Source organism: Cervus canadensis, chromosome 17 (assembly GCF_019320065.1).
Source record: "Cervus canadensis isolate Bull #8, Minnesota chromosome 17, ASM1932006v1, whole genome shotgun sequence".
Taxonomy (NCBI): Eukaryota; Metazoa; Chordata; class Mammalia; order Artiodactyla; family Cervidae; genus Cervus; species Cervus canadensis.
The window spans coordinates 4305265-4329655 of record NC_057402.1 but is presented as its reverse complement, the minus strand read 5'-3'; the positions used below and the strand labels follow the sequence as shown (position 1 = coordinate 4329655).

Below are 24391 nucleotides of genomic sequence, written 5' to 3'. Positions count from 1 at the left end.
TATACATTTTGACAAAAAATATTATTATAAAATACCGTCTGCTTTCACTCCACTTACATTCAAACGCCATCCTTTTCATTTCATATCTTCTGATCTGTTCAACCTGCCATTTGTTACATATGAAAAAGTTCGGCAGACTATTTCAGAGAATATTTGGGGGAAAAGTAAACAACCGATCTGTAAAATTTCTACGGAAGCACGCTTGCTTAGTTCACATTAGTTTTAAACACCGTGTCGTGCTTGAAATGGCAAGTGTCACTCGTGGGCACCGCGAGGCAGCTGCCCGGACGTGGGATCGCGGCTCTCGGCGGCGGCGCGGCAGGGTCATGGACGCCCTTGCCCTCGTCCCGAGGCCCGGCTCCGCCCGCAGCCCCCGGGCGTACTCCCGCTGTCCGCCGGCCCGGGTACCGCGCGGCCTTCGGGTCTTTCCCGAGGCGCACGGAGGCGCGGGAGAGAGCCCCGCGGGGACGGGATGAAGGTGCGCGGCCTGCGTTTCGGCTCCAGCCGCGGGTCCCACCTGCCTTGCCCGGCCCCGCCGTGCGCCCCAGAGCCGCCGCCACAACCGAAGCGCACGGCCAAGGCCACCTGTCGGGACACCCCGAACTCGTTTGGCTTTCACTGAGCTTTTTATCTGCCTCCCCCATCCCGACTGGTCCCGGATTTGCAACCTCACAGGTGTAGGAACTGAGCTGGGTCGGGCTCTTGGCCTTTCGGGGACACGGCCCCCCCCCCCAGCAATGACCCCTGTGAGCGCAAGGCCGGGTCCAGGGCCACGGGCAGGGAGCGATCTAGGAGGCCGGGGCTCCGAGATCGCACTCCGCCGCCGCAGGCACTGGCTCGACCTTCCCCTAGCGCGGCGCCCCGGAGCTGTCCCGGGCGCACGGCCTCCGTCAAGTCGGGCAGGCTAGATGAGGAGAGCCCAGAACCTGTGGGCGCAGGGCAGGAGCTCGCGGGCGCCATCGGAAGCAGGCGCGGGAGGGCAGCGCGGCGCAGACACTTGCTCTCAGCCCCGCGACCCTTGGAGGCTGGGAAGCCCAGCCCTCCGGGGAGGGCGCGGCCACCCACGCCGCCGCGGCCGTGTGAACCTGGCCGTGACCTAGGCCTGGGGGCGCTGCGGGTCGGGGGGAGGGGCTCTGCTTGGCCACCATTTGCCAGCCCCGCGTCACCATCCCGAGAGACCTGTCCACAGTCGGGAGACTCCCAGGTCGACCTGCTTCGAGCCCAGCCGACCCCCAATGCCCCGAAACCCCAGGCCGGCCTGGGCGACTGGGCCCCGCAGGCGCCAGGCACCGGAGGGGGAGGGCCCCGAGGGCCTGGGGCGCCGTTCCAAAGGCCAGAAAATGGAAACTGTGCGAAAAGAATCTCCAAATCCGGCCGGGCCCAAAGCCCACCGGCTTACATAAAGCCCCAGGAGCCCGCCCGCCCGCCCGCGGCCTCCCCTCCCGGGGGTGAACAATCGGCCGGCCCCTGGCCAGGCCGTCCTGGGGTTGGCACCACCACCGACCCCCTGACCAAGGGCCTGGCGTGACCCCGGGGAGGAGAAGGGGGTCTCCGTCTCTTCCCACCGTCTGCCCCGAGAAACATTTAACTGGCCTTTAATCACATTAGCAGCCGGCCCCAATTAAGGCCGCGGGCGGGGGAGGCAGGGGAAACCGCCGGCCGTGTCACTCGAGGATAAAGGTCCTTTATGCCCCAGGCCTGGCCTGGGGCGACGCGGCGGGCCGCCGTCCCCAGCCTTTGATTGCCGGCGCCTGGGCCTCGCCGCCGCCGCCATCTCTTTGCCCCTTCAAACTACCCCCGCCCCCGGCCCCCCCTCCCCTGCCCCCACTATGCCATCGCCCTCGGGTGACCCGGTGGCCGGGTAGGGCAGCGACCCAGGCCCAGACTCGAGCCGCGCCCCCACGCCGGCCGGGACAGCACCCCTGCAGCCTGCGCCTGCGCGCTGGGAGCGCTCGAAGGGGCGGCTGCGGGGCTCACCGAGGGTCCGCGGGACGCGCCGCCTGCCCGCCGACGCCCAGCGCCCGGCCGGGACCCGGGTAAGGCCGCTGCCCACCAAGTGGTTCGGAGGGAGGGTGACCCTCGCCGTGGGCGGCCCGGGCAGGTCACCCGCGCTCTTCCTGGGCTCCGTCTGGCCTCCCGGGCTCGGGGTGAGCCCCGCTGGGCCCTCCGGCCGGGGCCCAGGACCAGGCGGGAGCCAGGCTGACGGGTCTCCGGGGTCCCAGCCTCCGGCGGCGGCGTCGGGCCTCTGGCGCACGGGGAGCACCAGGCCGGGGCGGTGGGGCCGGCCCGCGGCCTCCTGTTTTGGCTCGCCGGCCCAGCACGGCGGAAAGCGCGCGCTCGAGGGCCGAGGGTCCCCGCGCAGTGCTTACCTTACTCGGACGCCGGGACCGCGCTCCCCTCGCTCCTCCTCGAGGGTCGCCCGGGGCGCGCTCTGGACGGGCCGGGGTCGTGCGAGGACAGCGGCCGCCCGCGCCGCCGGAATGCCTGCCGAGGCCGCCGCCGCCGCCGCCGGCCGCGACGCCCGGGGGGCCGCCGGGGACCCCCGCCCGCCCCACGGCGGCAGCTGCAGCCCGGAGCCGCGTGACCCCGGCCCCGACCTCCCCGCGCTCGGCTGTTTGTCTCGCACAAAAGAGAACACTCATATTTTTCTTTCCCCAGCACCGATTTAACACCCGCCCCATCTCCCCTCCCCCAAATTACCCCCCACCTCCCACACGCTTCGCTGAGAACCGCTTTCTCTCCGCACACCCACTTTGTCTCGCCTTTCTCCACTCTTGAATTCCGTCGTTGTAGTCGAGGATGTCAGCATAGCTTAGAAAGTTTCATAGAAAGTCAGAAAGCAATTAGAGAGGCCCTATTATTGGAGTTTCGCTGGTGCCATGGAATCTTTTAAAGGACAGCCTGAAGCACCGAACACAATCCCATTAAGCCGCCCAGACTCCCACAGTCCTCAATAGGGGTGCTCAATACTTCCACAGACTTTCGCGGCTCATGGGGGAACCGCGGGGTTTCAGTCCCCAGTTCCGCAGTCCACTCAACAACAGCGCGGCCTTGAACCTCGCATTCCTTCCTTTCTCATCGGAATTTCCATTGGGAAAATGGCTTGCAGGGCCGGAGTGGACATTAATTAAAGTCTGCCGAGCGGGCCGAGGTCTCCGTTTGACAAGGGCTATGAAAACCTCAAGCAGTTTCATAAGTAACTCCCCATCCTGTTTATTTGAAGTTTTTCTTTTTTTTAAGTTTTAAAAGTTTTTTTTTTTTTCCTTTTCTCCAGCCACTTTCTACAAATGTGAGCGCGATTGAAATCAACTTTTACCTCTGTCCGCTTTCAAATCGATCAGCTGATGTTTGGGAAATGGGTCAAAGAAATTATGCTTTGCTGAGATAAAGACCACGTATGACCAAAGTTTCAGCTTAATTGAATTTTAGTGCCAAATTATAACTCACTGAATAACTGGACTTGGGCGCAGGAGGGGTGGAGGAGAAGGCAGTGAAGGACAGGCAATTCTAATGGAAATCCAGCCACCCTGGACTGGGGTCCTGTAGCCGCATGGGTACAATAAGAACTGCAGCTCGATTCCAAGGGAGTGAGGTTTATCACACTGTGGCTTTCATGTGGGAAAACGGGGTTGGCCTCACTTGGATCTGTGGGTTTGGGTTGATATTCGTGGGTATTATTTCATGTAGCAGGCAGCTCTTCTATAGAGCGTAGCTTCTCCTTTCTTGTTGTTGAGACTAACTTCTGTTCTTGCCAATAAAAATTAATCTCTTCCTTTAGAAGTCAATGTGTAAAGAAAGCAGGTGTTTTGAAGAGAGAAAGTATTTAAAAAATAAAACAGGTACTTGATTGTCAAAGCAAAATGCCGGGTTTAGAACAATTAGGATTTTGCTCCTGGTGTATCATCACAGATGTTCATTTTATTAAATAGATGTTTGTATCTGGCAGTTTCTGGATTAATTTCAGGAAGGGAGAAGAGGTGATGGGCTCATAATGAAAGAATTATAATTTAGGTGGTAGTGCGCTGAGCCTCAGTTGCAGGCAGATGGGTTGTTTGCTAAATCTATAAGGGGAATAATTAAAAATGAGCATGCAAAGGATGTTTAATTTTTGGATAGCTTGTATTTGTCATCAATTATTTGGAGCTTTTTCCCAAAGTTGCCTCCTTTTCTCTTGTTTCATGGCTGTCTTGGCCATGCTGCCTCCGGCTCAGCCCCCTGGCCCCTGACCTCTTGCTTTGCATGCATGCTGCACCCTCAGCCAGCCTACTGGGTTTTTACATCCGTTCTGCTTGCATACATAGGGACCTCTCGCCACCTAGGTGGTTCGAAAGGGCAGCAGGCTACCCTGCCTCCACCCTACCCACCCCCCCCCGCCCCCGCCCCAAACACACACACACACACACAGAGATCCAACCTCAGGCACTTTCTAGCCAGGCCGTCAACACTTCCTGCCTTGGCCGGCCGTATCAATTTCTTCCTTGATTCTTAACCAGCTTTTCTTGGTTCTGCCTGTAGGCGTCCCTCACTCCCTCTCCCCACCTGAGACACCTTCCGTCTTCCTGTCTGTCTGTCCAGACTGCAGTTCTCAGACCAGGATCACAGCCACATTGACCTGGCCCCCATTGGACTGCAGGGAACGACCTCCTCTGCTTGGCCTTTAGGGAGGGCCCTGTGCTCCAGTCTGCGTTTCATTGCCTTGTGCTTCCTCTCTCGCTATAGCTGGACTTCGGGGATGTTTCCGGTAGGAGAGAAATCGACAGAGGCGCCTTGAGGGTAGGTATCATTTTACACTGGTCCCGGGGTTCTCTCAGCACCCCGCACCCACAGAGTGGGCCGTCCATCAGTCAGCCGCACGTGGATGTGTAAATCAGAACCAGGTTTGGGCGGGCAGCCACAGATGCGCCTGGTCCCTGGAGGTGTGAACAAAGTCCACATGCTTCTGCGCTGAACTCAGAGGACCCGTCCCTGGACTTTTTCAAACAACTTAAAACTCTTTAAATTCAATGGAATCTTAAACTGTTTAAAAAAGTGAATATGACTCAGTTGGACTGCAAGAGAAAGTGGAAGAAAAACAAACAAAAGCAAATCCAGAAATCCAAACAGTTGAGTCTGCTTTGGGTAGTCTTGATTTGCCCAAGAAAAGGAGCAGATCCCTGCGAAACAAGCAAAAGATTCCAAAAGTGCTGTGATGTCTCATTTTCTGGCAGGTTACCTGCACGCGGTGCCGCTGGGGCTGGCTTCTAGAATGAGACTGTTCATCCCTGCAGTCCTGAGTTGTTCAGGAAAAGTGCCATTCAGGACTGTCCCCACGTGCCCGGAGAGGCTGAAGACAGGCACCTTCTTCAAAGAGCATGCCTTACTCTGGATTCTGCTGAAAACCTCGCGACAGGCCTGGCTCTGAAGAGGATGATGAATTCCAGTCTGGTCAATAGCGTGCGTGATTAAAGTAACAAGATAAAGAATGATGCGAACAAAGGCACCTTCAAAACTCTTCAGGGAACAAAGAGATGAGCAATTGCTGCGGTACAGGAAGAAATGAAAATGATGAAAATAACTCAGGAACTTGAAGGAGGAACATTTAACATTTAGAATTCAGTGCAAATGTGTTAACAATCCATCTGTGAGCAAGGTGTCTTTTCTCACCACTTAATCAAATTAACTAAACCAGGAGTGTTAGCATTTAGAGATGCAGCGTGGTTCAGAAGGAGGCTATCCCAAGAGTCTTCCCGTTCAACCAAGACACTGAACTTCTTTCTGGAGTATCAGATTCTCAGCTCAACGTTTGCAAGGAACAGTAAGATACATCAAGAGAAAAAGCAGGTATACAAGACACAGAGTTGGACTGGAGGACTGCCAGGTTAAAATGCACATGTGGCACTCTCTGTGAGCTGTTTTAAAAACTTTGAAAAACTTCTTCTCTTTCTCCCCAAGGAGCAGTTTCAACGAATGGCTGGATGGTTTAAGTCTTTGCCATCTGTGAGATCCCTGACCTTCTCCTGTGTCTCTTCGACCGGGGCTTTAGACCAGATGAAACACGGATTCTGCTTGCATTATTTTTTTTGAGAACAGTTGCAGTGTTATGATTTTGTTCCAGTCAGCCGTTTAAGAAAATATGTAGGTTCAGGTTCCTTTTAAATGGGTTTACTCGGTGTCCTTCTAGGGGATGGAGAAAGAGAGAAACAAAACAAGGCAAAAGTTCCTCCTTGAGACTTGATGGTTCAACACAGGGTTGATATTGGGATTTTGGGCTGGTGATGGGTGAATGGGTGCCGTGTGTTGGGGGTTTGTTAAGGACAGCTGTGGGTCAAGGCCAGGTCATCCGTTTTAGTCCTAAATATCACCCTTGTTATTCACAGTAATTTCGGGGCATCTTTGTCCTGATCAACCACATTTGCACCCGATTTTGACCTTACTGGTCTACACAACCTTTGGGACTTGTTGTTTTCCAGAGTTTAGATTTCTTTTTTTCTCACATTTCAAAAGGAGGGTACAGTGTAGAGACTGTGTCTTATGGAATCCTGTAGCCTGGGAGTGTTTCCTTATCAAACCTGTGGGCATTTTCACAGTAAACATATGCATCTTCACTTTCAGAGGCATAAAAACTTGAGACTATAAATAACCTCAAGTCAGGATTGTGTGCTAAATTTAGGAAACAAAGTTTGATTTTCAGTTTGGTTTTTTTTTTTTTTTTTGGAGTTTGGGGCTCGCATGTGAGGGACTGTGGTCCTGGATTATAGAACCCTGCCTCTTTTCCTTAAATAAGAAAGGTGCCGATTTCGAGGATCCTTCAAGATCCTTTCACGTGGGTCAGTTTTAACTAGCATTAGTCTTTGTTTAGAGAATGCTTATATATTTTCAGAGAATTCACAGTAACATATGGACTAAAGACCACGCTTAGCGTATCAGGAGAGCTCGTTCTGACATTCCCGAGGCCCACTTCCACGTGTCCTGCTGTAGGTAGGGGAGTAGGAGCCGGAGGCATCCTCCTGGCTGGGAGGGACAGCAGGTGACCTCCGATGGCCATGTCTCATTCCTCCCCCTGCCGGGAAAGTCTCCGAGGCTGAAAAAAGCAGCAAGTGACTTCATTTGCCTCTGACCTTTCTAACGAAAATAAACTGTACATGACTAATAGAACCTAAGGTACTAAGAGGTCCTTAAATGATGGAAATTGGCCACCAGCATGTGGGCAGACCTCCTGCAGCGGGGAGAGGCTTGGTTACATAACCCCTACTATCCCATCCAGTTTTGACTCAGTAAGCCGGCGTGACCTATATTAAGTTCTAATAAACATCAGCTGTTTCAAGAGATACACATACTTTGCACAGAAACAGCCACCATTCCGATTCAAGTGGGACTGGGATGTATATTTTAATGGTGACATTTTTGTTTTGTAGGAAAAGTCACCAGTTGTTTGTGAATTTGATTGCATTCTTTTAGGCCCTTAAGGGCCAATTATTAATAAATGCACACAGACTGTGTGCCCTCTTGGAAATGTCAGAAGTCTGCATTCTATTTTACGTTGTGCTGGACACAAGTGTTTGACCTACAGGAACATGTGCAGGTAAAGTGGAAGCCCTGGAGAGAGGACCGATCTACAAGGCCGGGGTTCAGTTTTGCAGGCAACACTTCGGGACCCCATTCGGTAGCTCAAAGCAAAAATGGTCCTGTCTTAGTGATGTGGCTTTTGGGGGGGTTATTGGGGTTCTGTGTGCATTTCAGAGGTCCTGGCTTTAGGACCTGGAGGTCCTGGAGATGTCTGCTTACACTCATGAAAGAGGAAGAGAGTTAGGGGGCCCGCATTCCCTGGGCTTGAAAGGGTTGGGAGGGAGGTGGACAGGAAGCATCAGCTGACAGGCACTCTCCTGGTGTGTCCTGGAACTTTCCAGAGAAGCAAGATGGACTTGAGAAAGGTGGCTGAAGTGGTGGCATTCTGCCTGGTCTCTCACCCACAGGTCTGGCATGCTGCAGTTCATGGGGTCGCAAGGAGTCGGACATGACGAAGTGACTGAGCAACCATACATATTTAAGCACATGCTGCTTGGAGGCACCAACCATAGAAAGCTTTAAAACCTGGCCAATAAACACCTCCAAAGGAGCAGAGGCCACGTCTGCCCCACGGCAATATTCTCATCTAAACTTCTTTGTATTTCTCACGTCAGTGCCATTTCAACTGAAGATCTCAAGGTGTTGTGTCCAGCTCTTTATACCAGTGAAGCATCTCTCATTTTGCATGATTAAGATTTGGGTGGGGAAGCAGCTGAAGGTGTAGACAGGAGAAGAGAGAGCCGGGTTACACAGAAGGTCAGCGGGTCAGAGGACTGGGAGCAGCAAATCCCGAAACTGCCTGAGGCAGGGGGGTGAAGTCACTGCTGTCAAGGTCAAGAAGAAATCATCTGTGCCTCTTCCTGGCCCAAGGCCTGGTGAGAGCCTCAGAGCACTGGTTACAGGGCAGAGGCACTGTGTTAGATGCAGCAACATGGGACAATTTTGGGGGACCCATCATCCAGGCTGGGCAAGGAGGGGACACTTCCTTGGAGAGGTGTGGCATTAGTTGGCATTGATCAAGACAAGGGATGCTGTGGGGTGAGGCATGAACAGGACGGTCCAGGGAGAGGGAACAGATGGTCCGAGAAGGGATGGTAGGGTCTCCGGGGACCCCACTCCATCACCAGGCCTTCATCCTCAGCTGCAAGTTGATGGGGTGATCTCTTTCCCTACAGCTTGATCTGCATGGCTTCCCAAGTGGTGCTAGGGGTAAAGAACCTAGCTGCCAGTGCAGGAGACGTAAGAGACACTGGTTCCATCCCTGGGCTGGGAAGATCCCCTGGAGAAGGAAATGGCAACATGCTCCAGTATTCTTGCCTGGAAAATTCCATAGACTGAGGAGCCTGGTGGGCTACATTCCACAGGGCCGCAGTCAGACATGACTGAGTGACTACCTTGCCCTGCATAAGTCTATCCTGGATTGCAGCACATTCAAGGTCTGTAGACTTTAATAGGTACTCACAGAAGAGAAGGGACTCATTGGAAGGACAGATGCTGAAGCTCCAATACTTTGGCCACTTGATGTGAAGAACCGACTCACTGGAAAAGACCCTGATGCTGGGAAAGATTAAGGACAGGAGGAGAAGGACAAAGGATGAGATGATTGGATGGTATCATTGGGCACGAGTTTGAGCAAAGTCTGAGAGATAGTGATGGACAGGGAACCCTGGCGTGCTGCTGTCCATGAGGTCGCAAAGAGCCCCATGACTGAGCGACTGAACACCACCACAGAAGAGAAGCACCTGATGGACAACTTCCCAACATTTGATACGGGGGATGTTTCCAGATTCTTATTCGTGGGCCTTGTTGGCTTAAGCTCAGCATCTCCGTGTATTGTCTTTAACTCACCCGTTTAGTGAACCTTTGTTGAGCATCTAATGGCCCAGGCACAGGGGTACATGTGGGTGGATGGGCACAGTTTCTGCCCTCCTGGGGCTTGCAGTCTTCAGAGGGAGGCTCTTCAGGGCAGATTCTTCAGCAGCATCGTGTGACCCAGGGGGCCTTTTAACACCTGCTGTTTCAGTGGCTCAAATGGAAAAGAACCTTCAGCAGACATCTCCAGGATCCCTGCCGTGTGCCAAGGCACCCTGTGAGGTGCTGGTCCCGGCTCCCAGCGAGTTCGGGGCTGGGTGGGGAAAGTCAGGGAAGGTCATTTGAGTGTTAGTGGTGGAAGAGGTCTTGGGGCCACACGGAGGGAATATTCAGTGCTATGCATGGGGCATTCCAGGAGGAGGGGAGACCACTACAACGCTGACTGGAGCACAGTACGCCCTTTGGGGGCTGGGGGAGAGGGTGGGATGGTAGTGGTGAGGGCCAGAGTTGGGTGGCAGGGGCTGGCTTCTCCTGGGCTTGTCTGCAGTCCTTGAGTTACATGCTCCAGATGACAAGAGTTGTGAAGGCTGAGGTCGTCTCACTGAAGATGTTCTACTGAATTAAGTTCATGTTTTCTATAAAATGTTCTGCAACGTTAGGTAGACTTGGACATCTCTTAAAAGAAAAATCTCATTTCCCAGATGTTACCTGGATAGCTTATTTCCATGTCCAGCTAACCTTCCTGCTGAATAAAGATTTCCAGCGTGGAATGCCAAGAGCTGGTAGGGACATGGTCCTTTGCTGGGACAACAGTGGGATCAGTCATGCTGATGAATGTACCCGGCTATTGCTACCGCAGGTGGCACCAGCTGGCTTACTTGTGCTACACCTTTGGGTACCACTTCTGGGATGAGGAAGGACGTGGCAATGTGAGGACGGCAGTGGGAACCAAGGTGTTCCCACTTGTTCTGGAGCCAGCTGGTCTGAGCTTGCTGTGATATGAGCTTGCTATCACTTGGGAATCAAGTGATCGCAGTTTTTGAAGGTGTTTTCCTGCAAGTTTCCTATATTTTTTTTTTCCTCCTGGAGTGTGACAGAGCCTTCTACTCTGAAGCTGTGGATGGCAGTAGTGGCCGAAGCAGCTGGTCAGCTTGCCTGTGCCTCCCTTTCAGCCCCAGAGAGCTCCCAGTCTATACAGTGAAGTTGATTTGTGGGCTCAGCTGAATGTTTTTCCTTTCCTTTTTCTCTTTTTTAAAAGAGCAACTGGTTAGTAATTAGTTGTTCAATTCGACTGTTTTTCTCTTAAAAAATTTTTTTTTATGTGGTAGAAGTTTTATTTTTTTTCTGGGCAAATTCTCAGGGTTTAATTGCACTTAAAAATTGTGGAGCCTGTCAGAGTAAATTGCAGATAGAATAGTTTTACCCAATAAAACTAGTCCTGTGATTGTCACCATTGTCAGGCTTCTCAGATAAAGTTGTGGGAAGGAGAATTTAAGTCTGCACGGTGAACCACACTTCAAATCAGTATTCAGCACGAGGCTCATCACGCTCAAAGACACATACCCAGGGTAGCAGCTTTGATGTTGGAGAAATCAGACATTGATTTTAAAATGATTTTTCAAATGCTGCCCACCTAAAGAAAAGGAGAAATGTCTACCCCAATGGGTTTAAGGTTAAAGCAGTGCAATTAAAAAAAAATTATTGAAATATAATTGATTTGCAATGCTGTAAAGTAGTGTAATTTGTGAAGAATTTTTTAAAAGGCAAAAGCCATTTTATAGCATGTTAAAAACAGTAAAGCATAAGCAATATTAGCTACTAGCTTCATGCAAAGTTGCATCTGCTCTGTGGCTCAGTTAAGTTTCTGTTTATTCCTGGGAGCAAATGAGATGGCTGTATGTCCTAAGTGGCTCTAGCCTTTTCTTGGGCCGTGAGAAAAGGTCCCCTCTCACCCACCCCACACTTCCCAAGTAGTTTGTGTGTGTGTGTGTGTTCAGTTACTTCAGTCATGTCCAACTCTTTGCAACTCTACGAACTATAGCCTGCCAGGCTCCTCAGTCCATAGGGTTCTCCGGGCAAGAATACTGGAATGGGTTGCCATGTCCTCCTCCAGGAGGTCTTCCCCACCCAGGGATCGAACCTGAGTCTTCTGTGGCTTCAGCATTGCAGCATGATTCTTTACTGCTGAGCCACTGGGGAAACCCATCAAGTAGTTTTTATCCCCTAAGAAATAGTTTCATCTTCTCTTCCTCCCTTTTTAATAAGGGAGCTTCTGGTGCTAGATTTGTCTTCAAAAAAGACAGAACTCTCTAGAATATGCAGCTTATCTTTCAACCCAACTTGGATTTCTGGGGACAATAGTGGACTCTATACTTTTTATTCTTCCTCCCAGAGTCCAACGCTTGTATTGACCAATAATAAACTTCAACCAATTATTGGATCTACTGAGGATGGGAACTCGTTCCTCTATTGTTTGAAATAGTTTTTAAGTTAATTATATTATGTGGATCTATTGCTAATCTGTAATACACATTTATATTTCATGTGGTTCCCTATAGGTCAGGATGGACAGGGAAAAGCACCTTCCTTACGCGAAAAGTATCGACTCGTTTCTGCTCTTCAGCATTGTGGAGAAGGTGAGTTAAATAATAAGTGGCGAAGCTGTTGGAACTTAAGGAGAAAGATGTTGAATGAGAGAGAATACAGGGACTTCCCTGGTGGTTCAGGGATTGGGTGGAGCTTCACCTTCAGTGTGGGTTCCATCCCTGGTCAGGAAGCTCAGATCCCACATGCCTGGAGGCCAAGAAACCTCCCCAAGAAACCAAAACATAAAACAGAAGCACTATTATAGAAAATTCAAGAAAGACTTTAAAAATGGTCCACATCAAAAAAATCTTAAAAAAAAAAAATCAGTGCAATTTAAAAAAGGAGAGAGAGAATATGGGTATCGCCTGGGAACTGGAAGCCTGGCTCCCGGAAGCTGACTGCCTCAGGCCTGGCCAGGCTCTGCAGCCTCAAGCTGTGCTGGGTAAGATCTGTGACCCAGATGGACTCAGCGTGGTGCCCGACATAGCACAACAGGTAATCGAGTGTGTGATCATGTTTATAATCCATCGTTAAGGAGAAAACTTTATTTCACAAAAACAAAACTAGGAGAATGAAGGTGACTGTGTATTTGTCTGATGTGTGTTAGTCGCTCAGTCGTATCCGACTCTCTGCGACCCCATGGACTGTAGCCCACCAGGCTCCTCTGTCCATGGAATTCTCCAGGCAAGAATCCTGGAGTGGGTTGCCATTCCTTTCTCCACGGGATCTTCCCGACCCAGGGATCCTCCACTGCAGGCAGATTCTTTATGGTCTGAGCCCCGGGGAAGCCCTATTTGTCTTATGAGTGATATATATTTTTTCCCAAATGGCACATCAAGAGTACTACCTATAATCAGTTAATATAATTATGTACATTTTGCATATCCGAGTCCTAGAGATTTAAAAATTGGTTGCCCGTGGAAGTTATTGGGTTATGTGTCTGTGTGTTTGTCTACACATTTAGTGTATCCAGCCACTTTATGCATTTCCTATACATTTTGTGGGCTGCCAGATAATAACAGCAGGGCTGGCATCAGCTCTATATCTGCTTGGGAATGACCATAAACACCACCATGGAAACTGAGAGCTCTTGCGTGTGGGCACATGCCTCTCTGTCAGCTGCAGAAGAGCAGGGGGCTGTTTAGGAGAGGCTTGGGAGATGGGGGCTCAGAACTGTGCCCCCTGCGCCCCTGCAGGAGGCGAGGGGAGGGCTTCCTTCCTCTTCCTCTGGGTGGAAGGGGGCAGCCAGGGCCCCAGAGCCAGCACCCCAGGTGCACCTGGCAAGTGGTTCTGGTGCCAGCTAGGCCCTGGCAGAGGGAGTCACGAGCCGGGTGGAAGGGAGGAATGTGGGCCACAGAGGAGATCTGCCCCCCAGTCCTGGGCCTTGGACAGCCTTGGGACCTTGCAGAACTGCCTCTCCCTTCTGTTGTGTGAAGACTAGCTCATGTCACCCAGGTTCATTGCAATGACCTGCCATTCCCCTTTAGAAGCCGGGTGGGAGACCGAGACCGCTGAGTATAATAATACCACATCCTAGCTGAAAAAGAGGCAATTGCTTTCTGAAATAGTTACTTCTTTATAAGTGCCGGAGGGAGATAAAACAATTGGATGTCTGATAGAAGTAGTAACATGTTTCGTCCAGTCCTGCCTTCTGGACATCTATTTCGCTGAGTGTGCCGTTTTTCACCAGAGCGTTTCCTACCTTGGGGTCATCTTTGTGCTGGAGATTACAGAAAGCCAGCTCACATCATAAATTGCTTCGCCACAAAAAGGCCCTTCCAACTTCTCACATTATGGGCCAGAATTTTTTTTTTTTTTTTTTACATTCAGATGCCGCCCTCCCCAGTTCATCCCTGATAACCGGGCAAGATAATATTGTAAATGTCGAGGGTCTTTGTCTATAGACAATAGAATAGGCCCAGTGTTAAAATATCTTACATGCCTCATATTTTAGGAAACACACACAATATATACGATTGATTTACTCTCAAGCTATAATCTTAGGTTCAAATCTGTCCACTAAAAACCCTTCTGATGACATATTTGAGATAAATATGGTAAAAAAAAAATAGGTTGAGGATTGGATCCACAAATATAAACCCGTTTGTATAAACCACTGTTAATGAGCAGTTGTTTGATTTCATCTGGGTAATACTGAATGCCAGTTTGTGTGTGTAGACAGACGCTAAACATGAATCTTGTGTATGAAGAGACACTTTTTAAAAAAATTATACTTACTTTGTATTGGAGTATAGTTGATTTACAGTGTTGTGTTAGCATCAAGTGCATAGCTAAGTGACTCAGTTATACTTACATCCACTCTTTTTCAGATGCTTTCCCCAGATAGGTTACTACAGAATACTGAGTAGCATTCTCTATGCTCTATGGTAGGTCCTGAAAAGATGACATTTTTGATGGAAGCTCTGAAGCAGGATTATGTGCTACATTTTTATAAGGTGTCACGTTAAATTCTTCTGCAGCTCCTGCTGTCTGTCCCGGAGGTGTCTTCAGTTACTCTGTCCCAAGGCTAAAGGGATTTAATGAGAGCTGACTTCATGGTTGGGCCTGACACTCTTCTGAGGGCTCTGCCTGTGTGTTGACTCATCAATTTCTGGTCTCCATCTGGTGAGACGGGGCCTCTTATTATCTCCATCTTACAGCCGAGGAAACTGCAGCTCCATGAGGCTAAATGCCTTATCCACCACTGAGGGGGGATTCACACCAGATGCTAGACTTCAAGAGCGTGCGTGCTTCTCAATATTAAAGAGGAATCTGAGGATTCTTTGTTTTCAACGGCAGCTGATTATGTTACCAAGTCTGTAATAATAACTATGAATGGGTGTAAATTAGGACTACTGGGCAGATGTCACAATGGTAAGTGTTTTGAACTTCTGCTTGAAATACAATTCTGTTGACAGGGAGCCAGCTATAGCCATGGAAGTCAGAAACACTCATCCATGATGATCAGAGGATGTCTCCAGACTGGATTTGTCCTGTGAACATGTAAGGGAGAACTAATGTTATAAATACAGACCCTACAGACATAAGAACTGTGAGTTAACACTTGATAGGGGAGAGTTAAAAATACCACTTTAACTAAAAAAGCACTCTAGGTTTATCATGCCCTCTTACCTGCCAAGTGTTGAGAGAGTCTTTCTCAGGAGCTTGAGAAAACCAAGTCAAGAGATAATAAAAACACTTCTGGATGGATAGGAAGAGACTTATCAATGTGCAAGTGTTATAAGAGAGATAGAAAAAGTGAACATTTGCAAAGAACAATCCTCCATTTCTCAAGAATACCAGTAGTTTCAAAGGGAGCAAGTTAAACACCAATTTGGGGAATACTAGTAAAGGGCAGTGACATTTGAAAGTGAAAGTTGCTCAGTGGTGTCTGACTCTTTGAGACTCCATGAACTGTAGTCTGCCAGGCTCCTCTCTCCCCAGAATTCTCCAGGCAAGCATACTGGAGTGGGTAGCCATTCCGTTCTGCAGGGGATCTTCCCGACCCAGGGATGGAACCCACACTGCAAGCAGATTGTTTGTGACACTTAATGAAGTACTGATTGCCGGTTCCATGCCGCTGAGACCAGAATGGCTCCCTGGGACGTCCTCACACAATCGCTGGGACAGACCAACAGGCTATTTGCGGGAGTAGCCAGGTACTGCATTTGTGACTTTTGTGTATTTCAACACATTGTATTTAGTGGTCAAGTGAAGTCAGACATGCATCCATGCTAAGTCTCTTCAGTCATGTCTGACTGCGACCTTGTGGACTGCAGCCCACCAGGTTCCTCTGTCCATGGGACTCTCCAGGCAAGAATACTGCAGTGGGTTGCCATGCCCACCTCCAGGGGCTGTTCCCTGCCCAGGGATCAAACCTTGGTCTTTGACCTCTCCTTCACTGGCAGGCGGGCTCTTTACTGCTAGTGCCACCTGGGAAGCTCCTCAGTGAAGTCACTGATGATCAAATATCCTCAAAGGACCCCCCCCCCCAAACAATCCCTCCACATTGGAAGGGTCCCAAGAACCTGGGTGGGTGAGGGGTGGGAGGTGATGCCTCTGTGACTTTTAGGCTCTGGGTTGGTCTCATTAGGGAATCAGACATGTTTGTGCTCATTTCAAAGCAGAAGAAATACACTTTTAAAGGAAGAAGGGAAACTCAGCTCTCATCCTGCCCACTGGAGTCCATGGCATAACTTCCAGATGGTGATATTCAGATTCTTTTGATATTCCTCCAGCTAGGAATATGAAATACATACGAGAGGAAAAAAAAAAAAAACTTAAGCCCTGGGGGAAAAAAGATAAGCGCATCCTAATGACTAACAATCCCTTGTCTGTATTTAATGAAGTGTTCACCTTCTGGTGTGAATGTCTGGAAGTCAGCTATGGGTAATACTGCAGTATAAACTTCACATGGCCCTTCGGGGTGCCTGACTTCATCTGCCTGCTTGCTCTGCCTTTCCAGTGCTCAGAGCAGGGTGTGGGGTGGTGTAGATGCTCAAACTACTGATGGCCAAGTGACCGAGTGATTGACAGGGACGAGTCTAGAAGAGGAGGCATTTGACAGAGAAATGCCATTTAGGTACTGATTAAAAAATACATCAGTAGACCACGGAGACCATCACAATGGCATCTGCTAATGCAACCTTCTTTCACTTTTCCCTAGGTTCTTTAACAGCTGCAGAAAAATCAAGAAGACCCACAGGCAAATTTCGAAGAACACACAGCTAATTTACAAACAAGGGGGAAACAGAACGTTGAGAAACTCAGCGGCTCCAAAGACTGCAGTAGATGGGAAACAATTCGGAAAGAGGCCTCCGCGGTGAGTGCAAGCCGTGTTTGCTTTTCAGTGGTGATTTCTGAGGATTAATTTTGAGAGGGAAGAGGGACTTTACTCCTGTGTGTAGGATGGCTCTCCATCGTGAACCGTTGCTTTAACGGACTAAAGAATTTGTTTGGCACACACTTGCTCAGAACCCAAGGGAAAAAAGCCAAGTTCCCTTGAGGCTGTCAGCCCCCGAGGACAGGAGTCAGTCTGAAACGTCTTAGCTTTAAGAAGGTGGCAGAATTACATAATTATTCACAACTCAGAAGAAATTAAAATACCTCTTCCAAATATGAAGTTGTGAGATAACACAAACCACAAATTCTAGACTTTCAGAGAGCGCGTGCCTCGTTCGGCCTCCCACGCAGAAACCCACGGCAGACAGTGTGCGCGGCGAACACGTGTCCTTCCGCGCACGGGAGGGTCCCATCGAGCCCAGGAGGGCCCCTCGGCCCGGCTCCTTCGCGATGCCCAGGGATCTCAAGATGGAGCATGTCGGAGAAGCAAGTGGTCATCACAAGGCCCCTGGGATCACGGAGGAACCAGTGCAGGAGGTAAGGAACAGCCTAGAAAGTCCTAGAATAAAGGCACAGCGCGATGGGTCGGAGGTGGGGGGCGGGGGGTGGGTTGAGAGTATGGAGAAATGGTCACATGGGCCCGAGGAGTCTGTCTTTTTTTTTTGGGGGGGGGGCGCCTAGGGGCGCTGCGTGCTCATTATATTTGTGAATAACTTTGAAAATCATCGGTAAAAAAAGAAAGAAAATCATCAGTAAAGTTGCTCAGGCATATCCATCGAGTCAGTGATGCTATCCAACCATCTCATCCTATGTCGTCCCCTTCTCTTCTCGCTGCCAATCTTTCCCAGCATCAGGGTCTTTTCTTGTGAGTCAGTTCTTCTCATCACGTGGCCGGAGTATTGGAGTTTCAGCTTCAGCATCCGTCCTTCCAATGAATATTCAGGACTGATTTCCTTTGGGATAGGCTAGTTTGATCTCCTTGCAGTCCAAGGGGCTCTCAAGAGTCTTCTCCATCACCACAGTTCAAAAGCATCAGTAGCACCACGTTAATCCAGGTTCACTTTGAAAGCTAACATGCCTGCATGCTCCAGTTGCTCAGTCGTGTCTGACTCTTTGAGACCCCATGGACTCTAGCCCACCAGGCTCCTCTGTCCACGGAATTCTCCAGGCAAGAATTCTGGAGTGGGTTGCCATGCCCTCATCCAGGAGATCGTCCCAACCCAGGGATCGAATCCGCTCTTTCACTGCAGGCACATTTTTACCTCGGAGCCACCAGGAAAGCCCCTTGAAAGCTGACATCACCTGGTAAATGCCTTTGATGGATAGATGGAGCATCACTCCCTCAGCCCCATTTTGAGGATCTGCCCTGCCTCACGCCCAGTACGAGGCCCTGGGGCTTCCAAGGCAAAGTAGCTGGGTCCCTGCCTGCAAGGTGTTCATGTCACTAGCAGGGTGGTCAGATGCGGACACCGCCAGGGGCTGGACTGGCATGGGGGCACCGTGGTCAGGAGAGGGGTGAGCCCTGGACTGTGGGGTGGGCGTGAGCTGCAAGAGTGGGAAACCAGGATGGTGTTTGGTGAAGGGGAGGCCTCAGGGCGCAGGGCTGCAGAGGTGGGGGGACCTGGTGGCTTTGGGGGGTTTTGTGCTGCGCTGAGGGGCTCCGTCTGGCCGTGGTGGGAGCTGGGTCTGTGGAAGTCTCTCAGTTGGGGGGTCCTGGAAACCAGTGCCAAAGGAATTTACTGGAGACAGAAACTTTACCATGTTGGGCAGGGGAGTGAGTGAGATGTGGAGGAAGGTAGATTTTTAAATGTGAATATCTTAATTTTATTTTACATTGTTTTAAATATAACTTTACGTAGATATATTTTTTTCTTTTTCAAGTGGGGTAGATTTTTTGAGGATGGCAGCTGTGACTTACTCCTCCCCAGGTCCACGGTAGTGCACAAAGCGAGTCCCCAGTGAATTGGAAATACTCTTATGTCCGTAGAGTTTCAACAGCAGTATTCTTCCAACTTTATTTTTCTCAATTTTAATGAAAGCCTATAATCTTGACTGAGGATATAAGCTTATGAACATGGCCAAAAAGAAGCAAGGGATGAACCCCAAATCTATCCAGTCTGTGTTTTCTCCACATTTCCTTCTGGGTGGGGGGACTTAATAGAGTCCCATACAGAAAGCATCTTACATTTGAGTTGCACGTTTAGAATACAAAATTCAAGAAATAATTGCCACCACATTCTACCAGATACCTACCGGCTACCAGAAGCATACAGCATGTGTGGCTGCTGCCCTTTGAGACCTCATGGTCTGGATTCTTTGCTTAATGTGGTGGAAATTGGAGGAGATTGAATTCTCTGAAGAAATGATACCCACAGAGGGGCAAGAGTGTCATCCTGTTTCTGTTTGGAAACCCTTTGCGATTTCAGAGAACTAAGAGAAACATGCCACAATACAATGATTTTTTTTTTTTTTTTATAAGCACAAGAGAGCTGTCTTCAGTCAGTCCCACCTGTGGAGAATTAACTAGCCTGCCAGTAACTCTGACGGTGAAGGGGTTAAAATAACAAATAAATGACTTTATTTAGACTTGAGCATTTCTGGCATTTTTTCTAGATTTTTTTCCCCCCACAGTATTTGATGTGACAGCTTTTGTTTGCTCACACTTGTCTCTCTTTTAAATTTCTCATATCAGCGGTAAAAGCTATTTCTTTTTTCTGTAACATCTTGAGCTTGATATCCAATGAAGGGAGAAATTGCTCTTCATTGCTTGAAATTATATTATACCTAATTTTTAGGGGAGAAAGATGAGAGTAATTTAGATCTCCAGGCACTGAAGATTTTGCAGACAGGTCATCTGCAGCTTTATTGCTGATTAGTCATCCATAAAAGTGTTTTTACTGCGGGGGAGGTGTCGCCATTTCTAGTATTCTTTAGAAACACTGGTTTTGAGGCCCATCCAGGGAAGGGAAAGACCGTTGTCCACTTTGAGGGCACAGTCTGGCCTTGATGGGGCTCTGGTTGGGAGTGGAGAGCCTCTTTGCACAGAGGGACGGAGCAAGTGGAGGGGCCGCTGGGTCTCATCTCACCTAAGCCCATCAGAAGCATCACTCTTGGCGCCACTGGCGGTTCGACCGCGCATGCGCGGTTGCAGAGCCGGCCTCTTAAGTGGGCGGCGGGCTTCAGGTACCAATTATTTGTGCGTGGGGAAAGGTTCACCGAAGAAGCCTGTCATTTCTGGAGTTGGCGGGCTCACTTATAAACCATGAACAAGCCGGAATTTGTTGGCTAACCATTTATAAGCAATTTTGGAAAGAAATGTGCTTCTTTCCTGACGTTTTCCTTATGGGAGTGAGAATCTGCCTGGTCTTTTCCAGTTTCTTTGACACCCCAGGGCCCCTTCCGGAGGCCCCCACTTTCCAGAGGAATTCACTTACAAGCACTGACCTTTTGGCCCCTGATACCGGAGAGGGGACGCACACAATTGGTTTGAGTGCCAGGAAATCTCCCCTCCTGCCACCCTTCCCGGGTGGGCGGCGGGTAAAATGCTTTGTGTAAATTTTAGGGCGGAGGGGCTCATTCTCTGATCCATGCCGTCTGGAGCAGCTGGTATTTCCTAAACTTCTCTGTGTATATCGTTGGAAGCACAGCGTTACCACTCTAAAGAGGGACAGCGAGGAGCCAAATGCCAGTGGAGTTCTGTAATGTGGGCTGCAGTGTAAACTGTGGTAGGGTTGAACTGAGGACTCTTCTAGAAAAACCTGTAAGTAATTAAGTTCTCCCTCCAGCAAGGTAAAAGCTGAGTCTGAAGTCTGTTAACACAAAGGAGAGTGAAACCTTTGTTGGTGGTTTTATATACATGTATTTTTTTTTCTTTTTTAATGTAAATAAATAAAGAATTCTGGCAAGACAAAAAAAAAAAAAATCCCCCAAACCCTCGTATCTTGTTACTGACTTAAGGAGAAAAGGAAAGATGCTGCCTTTGTTGGTTGCATGTTTCACATTGCTGAGGTCAGAACAAAACTTAGATTACCCTGTTTCAGCAACTCCCAAACCATGTTCCGGGGAATATAAGATATTTCCTGGGGAGGAGGGAGGAAAGATTTCATGGCCAGCTCAGTTTCAGAAACCTTCCATATAATTTCCCCTTCTCTGGAGATTCACGATGCTCTGTAGCTTGTTAAGAGAATGCTGTTTGCCTTGGCTTAACCCAGTACTTTAATCTGGTGTGACCAGAGTCCTTTTTCAACAAGGCACCTGCTCCCATCCAAGGGCAAGTACCGCTTACCTCACCTCCAGCGGAAACACTGCCCACTAGCAACTGATCTTCCCTGCCTGTCCTCGTCTACGCTAGCTCTGTGGCTCTTTATCGACCCCGGTGGTGTCGTACAGTCTCTTGTGGTGCGTGTATCCAGCTTTCAGGAAAGACTGCATGCTCCTTAAGGACAAACACTTTTCCTGTATCATCTTTGTATCCCCAGCGTGCCTGCTGCAAGCGTGGGAGCATTTGATTACTATACAGTAAGTCCCCTACTTACCAACCTTCAAGTCGCAAACTTTGAAAGATGCGCACGTGTGCTCGCACGTCCAGTCGCATGAGTGAGTTCACGTGTCTGGCTGTGCGTCGTCACTTGGGTGATCCTCCACGAGTGGCTGTGCGTTTGTGCGTTTCACCGTACAGTGCTGTGTGGACTGCCATAGTGCAGCATCTTTATTTCAGACCCAGGGTGTCCGGAAGCACGCGTGAACGCTGCGATGATACAGCTGGGACTGGTGTGCTTCCCAAGGTACTGTGTTATAAGATTAAAAATGCTTACTTTTTTGTGCCTTCTTGTTTTTTTGTGTGTTACTTGTGTGGCAAGCGGCCTGATTCATGAGAAGTGAAGCTGCTCAGCTGTGTGCAGATCTTTGCCATCCCATGGACTGTAGCTTACCAGCCTCCTCCATCCATGGAATTTTCCAGAGAAGAGTAGTGGAGTGGGTTGCCATGGAAAGTATTATAAACCTATTACAGTACAGTACTCTATAGCCCATTCTGTTAGTTGGGTACCTAGGCTAACTTTGTTGGACTTATGAACAAACTGGACTTAACGAACGTGCTCTTGGAACAGAACTCTTTCACCTGTTGAGGATTTGCTGTCTGTTGAAAGCTAGTCCCAGGGTGGCTCATGGAAGGACCCAGGCACACTTCGGGCCTGCTAACACAGTGGAGGGTTAGAAGCAGGGGAGATGATGAGAAGGATCTGCAGAGTTAGTCCTGTTCAATTGCTTTCTCTTCTTGCATTTCATTTTCTCAGTGGAAAACACATACCTTTAGAGGACTCTTTACCTCTCTCTGCACTTGAGAATAAAAACATAAATTTTTTTATTGTAAAATTAGAAAAAGAACTATTGGGATGGATTGAGGTTCAAAGCAGATAGAGATTCAGTTACCTGGCAAGGCTGATTCGGGAGCATCCAGTGTTTGGGGCTTTGAGCAGAGAGCACAGGGCTTGGAAGAAAAGGCTTGAATTTTCACTGCCGCAAGAAATAGGAGAGTGACCGTCCTCTCTGAGGAGACTTAGGGCTGTCACCAAGAGGAGGCTGGCGAGACGGTGTGATGTCCGTTGCTTAGCATCGTGGGAAGAGCGTGGGCTTTGGAGTCTGGTGGTCTTGGCTCTGAATTCCAGCAGCTCTGCCTTTTTTTTTTTAAATTGAAGTATAGTTGCTTTATAATGTTGTGTTAATTTCTGCTGTACAGTAAAGTGACTCAGGTATACACATATATGCCTTCTTTTTTATGTGTTTTTCCATTATGGTTTATCTCAGGGGATTGGGTATAGTTCCCGGTGCTGCATAGCAGGACCTCCGTCCTGCATCTGCACCTACGAACACCAAGCTCCCAGTCCGTCCCTGCCCTCCCCGACCCCTCACCTTGGCAACCACAGGTCTGTTCTCCATGTCTGTGATTCTGTTTCTGTTTCATAGTTGGTTCATTTGTGCCACACTTTGGATCCCACATGAGTGATACAGTATTTGTCTTTCTCTTTCTGATTTACTTCACTTGGTATGATCACCTCTGGTTGCATCTGTGTTCTTGCAGATGGCATTGTTTTGTTCTTTTTTTATGGCTAACATTCCATTGTATATATATGTACCCAACTTCTTTATCCATTCCTCTGTCGATGGACATTTACACGGCTTCCACATCTCGGTTATTGCGAACAGTGCTTCCAACAGCTCCACAGGAGCTTGGACTAGAGTTTCAGTTTATTTATTTTTCAGTGTTGAAAATATTTATTTTTAAATTTGTTAAATTTTTAAACATTAGAGAGTTATATTAATTATTTTAAAGTATTTGAAATTTTAATTTTGGTAATACCTAACTCATAAGACAATTGTGGTCTATGTAGATTCTTGTATAGTTTGACTTGCTTGTGTTCATATAAGCATGGAACACACCAGGCTGTTGACATGGGTTATCTGGGAGAGGCTGTCCCTGGCGGGATGGTCACTGAGGGCTGTGGTACCCAGCCTCCAGGAAACCTTGCCTCCTGGTGTTTGTATGTTTGTGTAGTTGCTGCCCACCATGAGTAGGGCTGGCCTGGGTAACCAGTAGGATATGACAGAATGAAGAAGGGTGACCTTTTTGAGGCTCGCTCATAAATGACATTGTAGGTCCCACCACGCTCTCTTGGTTTTTGCTCTGGGAGAAGCCAGCTGCCTTGCTGTGAGGACACTCAAGGAACCCTCGTGTGGTGAGGAATCCAGGCTTCCTGCCAGCAGCCCACACCAACCTGCCAGCCATGTGAGGCGCCGTCTTGGAATCAGAGCTTCCAGCCCCAGGCAAGCCTTCAGATGATGGTAGCCCCACCTGACCTCTTGACTGCCCTTCTAGGAGATACTCTTTGCCCAGAACCACACAGCTAAGCACTCTCAAATTCCTGATCAGCAGTATCTCTAAGATAATAAACGTTCATTATTGTTCTAAGCTAAGTTCTGAGTTGCTTTGTTATGTTGTGAGAACTAATACAAGTTAGGGAGGTGAGAAGGCAGACAAAAAGTAAAAGTCTGCACTGAAAAACCAGAGTGTGCATGATATGATTTCATTCACATGGATTTTATATAAATGTGCATAAAGAAACTAGAAAAATATACAGCCACAGACTTGTAGGAATATCTGTGTTACAGTGTCAGTTGCCAAGTGGCAGATATACATTACAGAATAACGTGTGTAGAATGAATCCATTTTGGTAAAAGCAAGCAATAAATCAGCCTGTTTACAGAAGGGTGAGGTAGGTCTCTTCAGGAGGTGAGTATAATCACCTTTGTATAGTCTTTTCTTGCATTGTCTCACTTGTTATAATAAAGCTTAAATTATTTTCATACTTTGAGACTATAGGCCTGTAGTTTAAAAATGAAAAAATAAAATGATTGAAAATGAGAACAAGTGTGTTGCAGACTGCGTGGCATGCAGAGGCCTTCATTAAAGATTCTTTTCTGTGTCACGGACTAGTTTGGTGTCCACCTCTGGTGGTCTGGTGAACCCTGTGGTCCATTTCTCAGACTAATGTTGTTAAGTCAATAAATTAAAATACATAGGCTCACAGAGGAAACCTGTTCTATTGAA

The 24391-nt window shown here is 48.9% G+C and overlaps 1 protein-coding gene across 1 annotated transcript; it reads left to right on the top strand.

Moving 5' to 3' along the window:
- Window positions 1–472: 472 nt before the first annotated feature.
- On the top strand, window positions 473–23667 carry LOC122419775 (translation initiation factor IF-2-like). Its single transcript, XM_043434587.1, has 7 exons — window positions 473–606; window positions 736–1286; window positions 1697–2036; window positions 11916–11993; window positions 16610–16765; window positions 17097–17322; window positions 23440–23667. Exons 1-7 carry the CDS (start codon window positions 473–475, stop codon window positions 23521–23523), a joined length of 1569 nt encoding a protein of 522 aa, XP_043290522.1. The 3' UTR covers window positions 23524–23667.
- The last annotated feature ends 724 nt before the right edge of the window (window positions 23668–24391 follow it).